Source organism: Parus major, chromosome 8, assembly GCF_001522545.3.
Source record: "Parus major isolate Abel chromosome 8, Parus_major1.1, whole genome shotgun sequence".
NCBI classification, from domain to species: domain Eukaryota; kingdom Metazoa; phylum Chordata; class Aves; order Passeriformes; family Paridae; genus Parus; species Parus major.
The window spans coordinates 26,542,097-26,549,817 of NC_031777.1; the positions used below are offsets into that span (position 1 = coordinate 26,542,097).

At 46.9% G+C, this 7,721-nt stretch overlaps 1 protein-coding gene across 5 annotated transcripts; it reads right to left on the bottom strand.

The window, feature by feature from the left end:
* Positions 1-25: 25 nt before the first annotated feature.
* TTC4 (tetratricopeptide repeat domain 4) lies at positions 26-7,715 on the bottom strand. Of its 5 annotated transcripts, none has more exons than XR_004498471.1 (10): positions 7,344-7,715; positions 7,107-7,268; positions 6,164-6,241; positions 5,302-5,426; positions 4,986-5,072; positions 3,920-4,134; positions 2,705-2,786; positions 1,579-1,661; positions 780-847; positions 26-687 (listed from the first exon to the last, which is right to left on the bottom strand). XR_004498471.1 is itself a non-coding variant. In XM_015636680.3 (10 exons), the coding sequence occupies exons 1-10, from the start codon at positions 7,623-7,625 to the stop codon at positions 588-590; spliced, it is 1,137 nt and encodes a 378-aa protein (XP_015492166.1). In that variant the 5' UTR covers positions 7,626-7,655; the 3' UTR covers positions 26-587. The 5 variants fall into 5 exon arrangements, 3 of the variants coding, with proteins under 3 accessions (XP_015492166.1, XP_033372237.1, XP_033372239.1); XR_004498470.1 differs by having other exon boundaries at positions 780-1,386; XM_015636680.3 differs by lacking the exon at positions 780-847 and having other exon boundaries at positions 7,344-7,461; positions 7,539-7,655.
* Positions 7,716-7,721: the final 6 nt, after the last annotated feature.

A 7,721-nucleotide genomic window follows, 5' to 3' on the forward strand; every position in this document is an offset into this window, starting at 1 on the left:
TGTTGTCTCATTCATTAGGCAGAAGTCAGTCTGCTTAAAATAGCCATGTTTATTCCAGGTTCTGTAGGACACTCAGGAAGGTATAAAAAGGGTCAGTCAAACACTGCTCCAAACAAAGAGCACTGCTGTACCCAGGCCAGCAGCACAGCCAACAGGACCCTGACTGCATCCACCTCACTGCAACAGGCAGGGATCACCCCAGGCCACCACTGTTAAACCCCAGCAGCGACAGCCCACCTCCGAGGAAATCTGTGATTCTTCTCAGGTAAGGAGGTACATTCCCAGCTGCTGTTACTGCAACCCCAGCCAGTGTTTGGCACTGCTTCAGGTTTATTTCAAAACCACATGCAGCCTATCATAGAGGAGACCTTCTGCAAGCCAGCTGGGTTCCCTTTTAAACAAATTATCCCCTCATGTTAGCCCTTCCTTCTCCTGTGCTGCTCCCCTGGAAGTTTCCCTGTGTGCCAAGATTATTTTCCTCCCCTGAAGAGTGCAAGGTATTTTTGTTCAAGCAGAAATCTGCAGCCTGGAGCTGGGCTAACCAGCAGCAGCCTCCTGCACAGGATTCCTTGTTTCATTCTTGCTCATTACAGTCGATGCACTTTCTTGCCAGAGAAGTATTTCTTAGAGAAAGGAGAACGCTTGGCAAATACCAAAACTGTTGGGGTCCCGGCCTTTACAAAATACCTGCAAAGATTAAAAGGAGTCCTTGGCTTCCTTGTAGCTGGCTCAGTGTCCTGCAAAGCAAGTGACTCCTGCCCAGCTCCACAAAGACTGACCTCCCAAAGGCTGGTGACGAGCTTTCATGCTGATTAGCAGAGCCTCTTGGAGCCAGGGCTAAGCACATCTGAGGAGGAGTGTTTTATGAATCAACTCGTCTCCCAACAGCTTCTTTTAATTAAGGCAGCTGTTACTCTCCCTCTGGAAGGAGGGTTCTTGTGCAACTGCCCTTACAGCCTGAAATCTGAGGGCTTATGGACACTGCTGAGTTTTATGGAGTGGCGGAGATCCCGCTCCCACTGCGACAGACCGAGCCCCCCGTGCTGTGCAGCAGCTCCAGACAGCTATGAGATGGTGCAACTCAACAGCACAGGCTGCACAGGAATCTTCTGGCTTCACAAACAGCAAATTCTTCTCTCTCAGTAAAAGCAGAACTCTTTAAAGGCAGTTTCAGAGCAGCACAGAGCTGCGTGCTGTGCCAGGGGCTGCTCACGCAGCAGTGTGAACAGCGAGAGCATTGTTAACCTTCAACACGCTCTTGAGCGGCTGCTGCCTGTTTTTCTTTTTGTTTTTCTTTTTTAAAGTAGTACTGTGTAGATGGGATCTGGAATAGCCCTTCTGTGCTGCTCAGCTGTGCCCAGCTCCCTTTCCCATCTCCATCCAGTCCTGGAAAGTTGTTCATTTTTTGGGGGGAAAATGTAAGTCACTAAAGCCAGACACAAAATCCAGGCAGCTTTATACCTTCAAGAGGCAGGACTATGAAGTCAGAGAAGAGTTAGGACTATTTAAGAACAAACTGGACTTAAAGCTCATACTTTGTGCCTTTTTTCCCCTGCACATGGACAGGTACAGCCTCACCTTTCATGCTGCAGCACTTGTAGCAATGTGTGTTCTGGGTTCACCTCATACATTTCTTCTCTTTCCTCATCCTCAAAATAGAGCTGGAAAAAAAATTGGGGGAGTGTTATTAAGTGTCTGGGGTACATGAAGGAAAGCACTAAGCTGCTGAAAGGCCTGTAACAGCACACCATTATCAGCTAGGGTTTTGTCAAACCTCTGCAGCTTGACCTGACTGTAGGATGCAAAATTCAGCAAGGCAGAAATTGTTCTGTGTGAATTCCAAGTTTTCCCTGTATAAACCAGCTTAGGTTCTCCTGGCAGTGACAGCAGGAAGGTAAAATACACTGGCTGTTCCCATGCTTTACAGGCAATCAATCCAAATCTAAGGGCTGCCTTTTAACAGGTGAAATGCAGCAATGTTAGGAGATAAACTGAGCAGGTTTTGAGGTATTTGAACAAAACAGAGTTGATTTAAGAGATTAAAATCCAGCAATGGTGCCTTAGACTGTAAATACACACAGGATTTAACCTGGAAAAGTACACAGCCACTGTCCTTCTGGACCTGTCTGCTCACTGTACACAGGGTTGTGCTGCTGCCTGGCACAGATGACACTGAAGTGGAAAATGAAAAATAAACATTCATATCCTTCTATGTACAACTTCAGAAACACTCTCAAAACCTGCTGCAGCCACAACCAACTCACAGCCCACCTTTGCTGAAGTGTTAATAGAGATATATTATCTTGATCTGATTATGTGCTTAAGTAACTCCACTTTAAAAAGAAATTATTTTTAAAATAATATTTCCTTATTTGTATTGAGAAACTCCATGATGCAATTAAAAAACCAGGCCACCTATCAGCTTGATGGTTTAAATCTCAATTACTGTTACAAAGATGGAATCTAAGCAATATCTATAAATACCTTCTGTCAAACACAGTCTAAGTAGAAGACATCTTCCATTTCCATAAGTCAATTCTGTCAGCACACATGGGCAATGTCTGAGTTTATAAGTCCTTGTTCCACATCTGTGCATGGTAAACAGATGCCAACACTTCCATACCCTCAGAGCTGTGCACACTCTCACCCCAGAAATAAAAACCCCACAACAACCCTGAAATTGAAGGAAAGTCAAACTTCTCACCTCAAGATTGTTGGGAAGGTATTTTTTCTCTAAATCCCAAGGAGGTAACTCAGCAAACATCACCATTAAATGATCAATAAACCTAAAAGCCAAAATACACTTGGTCAGCTTAGACAAAGTGCTCAGGTTCAATAACTTGTACACTTGCACTTGAATGATGGCAAAAATACATTAGCAAATTAAACAACAGACTTGAAAGCAAGTTTAGATCACCAACAGCTCCTTCCCTTCAAACTCATCACTTTCCCAAAGAATCCAAAGCCTTTCTGTAACTCGGGTTATTGGCTTCAAATCTGAGCACTGCAACAACAAATTATTTTTAACTTTACGTTTTCACACTGAAAAAGATGTCAAGATAAAACACCCTGCATTTTGTCTAAAATGGATTTTCCTTCAACACAGTCCCATGCTTCACCAGATCAGAGTGATGAGAATATGTCTGTGTGTCAAAGGCTTCTTTACTTTGCTACTTCAGGAGTGTTGGAATCCAGTGTGTTCCAAAAATCCATTTCCACTTCCTTTAGTCACAAAAAGGGACAGTGAACACTACCATGAAAGTACCACAACTTTACTAATCTGCTGGCACTGTAATTTTAAGTCCTAAAATTATTAATAGATCTGAGGAATATGTCTTCCAACAAAGAAAAAGTCACAAATTCCAAGTCTGTTTAACACTACAAGATTATAAGTTGAAGTTGACATAAAGGAGCGTGGAATTCCGAGCTTGCCAGTCACTGAAAGGTCTGCAGCACTTTCAGATCTGCTGAAAGCCCTGGTGAGAACTTTGTGGTCACTGCTGGTTATTTGAGGCCCCCCTTTGGAAGCTTTTTATAATTTTTAAGTTTAACCTTTTTTTCTGAGACGCTGTGTTTGGAGGGCTTTGAGACAACACCTTAATGAGCCCACACGTGTGGATGGGTCACAGGTATCCCTGGCCCTAATTAATTACTGCTCTGACCTTGCTCTGCAAGCCTCTTCTGTCACCCTGGCTAAATGGCTTTGTCTGCACTATAAATTTATGTAAATCACAGAATAATTCAGGCTGGAGAGGACCTCAGGAGGTCATCTAGTGCAGCCTCCTGCTCAAAAGCAGGGTCAGCTGTGTGATTACAAATCTGGAACTGCTCCACCAGCATGGCAGTGTTTCACTTGCTGCCTGTTCTCATTTGCTCAAACACCTCCTCCATGCAGGAGTGCTGCTGGCAGTGCATTCACCTGGAATTCTCATGGAAAGCCACAGTGAAATCTGTCTGCTCGTGCTCAGGGTACAGGAAGAGGACAGGCCAGTTCAGGCTGCCATCGGCATCCAAGTGCACTTTTGCCCCTGTGGCACTGTCAGAGTGGAACCCATCTAAGGATATCTCAGCCAGGCCATCTGACACTTCCTCTTCTTCATCTGAAGGCTCAAGAGCCAGCTTGATATTTCTTTCCTGGAGGGGAGGGAGGAAAAAGACCAAAAACCAACTAAAAATCAAACAGTTATGGTGAGGAGAATAAGAACAAAAAATTAGCAGTCAGTAAAAGGTCAAATTATGTTGTTAATGAGTCAGCTCCTAAACATGCCATCCAAAGCTTTCCCACAGTATCAGACTCAGGTGACTGGACTTCCCAGTAGAATCCAGAACCTCAGCCAGATATCCAAACCCTTCATGAAAAGGATGAAGAGAAGTGGGACTCCAGAGGAGCCCACACATGGAGAGAAAACATGTGGAAAGGGATGCATCTAAAATCTTTGGGACCTAGCAGGGTGCAACTACACACACCAGCCCCTGAGAACATCTACTCTTCCAGAGAACTGAAGAAAGCTCACTCTTTTCCTTGGAAAAACAACAGCAGAAGAGATCTGACTGTATGTAAGAGCCCAAAACATTTTAATGTCATTTCAACATTCACTGAGGAAGGAGAGGATCCAGGATTGACTCCCTCCTCTACCCCACTGAACAGTTATCTTCTATTCCTCCACAGAATTGATGCCTGTGGGCAGCAAAGAAAGCCAGGTTCACTGGGCTGATGTGATGCTACAGCCCAGCAGCCAGAGCACCCACAGAGCTCAGCCCACCTCCTAACACTGGCTCTGTATTTTGCATTAGCTGTTACCTGAAATGCAGAAAGCTGGGAGGTGGGGCTAGAGCCATGCAGACTTGGACAATCATGGCTCTAACTCAATTTTTTTTGCTCTAGTCCTCAAAAGCCAACAGATGAGAACCAACTTCTAGAGAAAAATGGGAAAGCTTTAAAAAAAACACAAACCACACAAAACTAGCCCCTCTCAGCGACTCACCTTTATTGCTGCAAGCAAAATTTCCTTCTGACACTGCTCTTTCCTCTCCATCACCTTTGCTTTCCTGGCATCCCGCTCCTGAATTCGCTAGAGGTAAGAAAAGGATGCACCATGGTCACACAAGTGGAGAAATCAGTTTGGGTGCCCAGGAAGGTCCCTCCAGCCCCTTCCCCTGCACATCTCAACACACAACACATGGAACCACCACTCAGTCCTGCCTGGGGACACCACACCACACAGAAACCTGGATGGAGAGCCCTCCCTCCAAGGATCACAGAGAGACAAGCACTGCAGATGAGGCTGCCCTCATATTTACCTTCAATTTGTCAGCTTTAGCTCTCATTTCCACAAACTTTTTCTCTTTTGGGTCAATTTGCAAGCCTTCCTCACACCATTCTATTGCTTCCAGGAAATTCTTTAGCTCCATGTGACAGAGAGCTCCTGAAAGGATTAATATTGTAAGTTTCCAGTGTTGGAGTCAGTGTACAACTCCTCCAAAAGTGGGGATTATAAAGACAGCATCAGATCTGGTGTTTCTGCACTAAATTTTTTGTCATGTTCAACCAGAAACTTCCAGCAGGTCCGTTGAGAAGAAAATTTAAAGTATTTTGTCAGCTCTTTTATCATTTAGCCACATAAAACAGCAGAATTATGCTAAAAGTGTCTGTTGCAAATAAATTTTATCATTGTAACTAACATTTCAGCATTTGTCTTGTTAGGAAAAATAAAAGGGGGTTTTCTGTGGAGCGGGAAAAAAGAACAGACCCTAAAAAAATCATTGTGCAAAACAGGAAAAGTTATGTTGTGCTCTACAGAAACAGGCCTAGTGCCTCTGATAGATACAGGAGATGAAGAACAAAATGACATTTCAATTGAAAATGCAAAGCAAAAGGCAAAGCTCTGTTCTGGGGAGAAACAGCAATATCAAGTGAAGAGATCTCTTCCAGTAACTGCTCTCCCTTTCTGAAATTAATCTGGAAACAGAGTATGATGCCCACTCACAGTAACTGAAGCTTCATAAACACAATTATTACACACACAGAAACATGCAAGGAAACAAGGCAACAATTAATGACAGCCTGTTTCAGGGCTGGTAACAACTACAGAACAATAAGTGAAGTTAACAACAGCCAAGTGCTCGCAAAGGATGCTGCAGCAACACCAGCCTTAACTCTCACCTCTTATGATGGCTTTGAGATGGGTGGGCTTCAGCTTTTTGGCTTGGATGGCGTCATTTAGAGCAGAACGGTAATTACCTGTAAAGCAAGTCAAAGTGCTCAGAACCTTCCACTTGTATTTAAAATCCAGCCAGATATGGAGGTGACAAAAGAATTTTATGCAGAGACCCTGAAATTCACTCTTTCTACAATCACAGCGAGCTGAGAGGAGGGTAACAAAAGAGCAAACTAAGAACAAGAAGTGAAAGAACAAGGATAAGTCATGCAGATGAGAGGTAAATAACATGGTGAGAGCAGACCCCCTCCCTGCTGCAACACACAGCAGCATTAGAAGGCCCAGAACATCTTCCCTGCTGCATGGACACTGCTGGTTGGATGGTGGTAGCTGTAAGAGAGTCACAGAATTATTAAAGCTGGTAAACACCTCCAAGATCATCCAGTAATGGTTTTAAATTAAATGAGGGTAGACTTACACTGGATGTAAGGAAGAAATTTTTTACAATGAGAGTGGTGAGGTACTGGCAGAAGCTGTCCAGAGAGGGGGCAGGAGCCCCATCCCTGGAAACATTCAAGGCCAGGTTGAACAAACTTGTTTAGCTGAAGATGTCACTGCTCCTTGCAGAGGGGTTGGACCAAATGTCCTTTAAAGGCCCCTTCCAACCCAAACTGGCTTATGGTTCCAAAAACCACTGTTTTTGCTCTGTCCTGGAGCCAAGGCTCGAGCAGCAAGCAGCAGCTGGAAGGAACAGAGAACAAACCCCGCACTCAGCCGTGTGCTGAGGTGAGCCAGGTCTTCAGGGCTCAAGGATTCTCTTTCTCACGGATAAACTACTCACCCTGCCGTATCACAAAACCAAAACAAACAAAAAGGAAATCCCAAACGAGGAGGAAAAGCAGCTCTGGAGCGCGGAGGCGCCGTGCCAGGCGGTCGGAGGCTCCTTACCCAGGTGGAAATGTGCAGCCCCTCGGTTGGTGAGCAGCACCGCGTCCAGCTCCGCGTCCCCGCAGCGTCTCCGCAGCCCCTCCGAGTAGGCGGCCACCGCTCTGCCGTAGTCCTTCTCCTTGAAGTACTCGTTCCCTTCGTTCTTGTACATCAGGGCCAGCTCTGCGGGCACGCAGCGGGGTCAGGGGGCCCGGGGCCAGCCCGGTTCCCGGCGGGGCGGCCCCGCCCGGTGCGCACCTGCGGGGCTCCGCTCCTCGTCGAACAGCAGCGACTGCAGGCAGGCGAGCTCGGGCTGCCGAGCCGCATCGATCTCGGCCGGGCAGCGCTTCATGAACATGGGGATGGCCTCCAGCTCCTGCGGACGGACACACGGACACGCACAGCGCCCTCGGCTCGGCCCGCCCGGCCCCGCGCCCGGCCCCGCCGCCTCACCTGCTCCCACGTGTCGGGGTGCAGCGCTCCCCGGTACCGCGGCGGCTCCGGGGCTCCGGACACGCCGTCCTGCTCGGCCTCCGCCATGCTCCCGCTGCTGCTGCTGCCCGGCCCCGCCCGAGACCGCCCCCGCCGCCTCAGGCCCGGCCCCGCTCCTTCCCATGGGCCCCGGCATCGGCATCC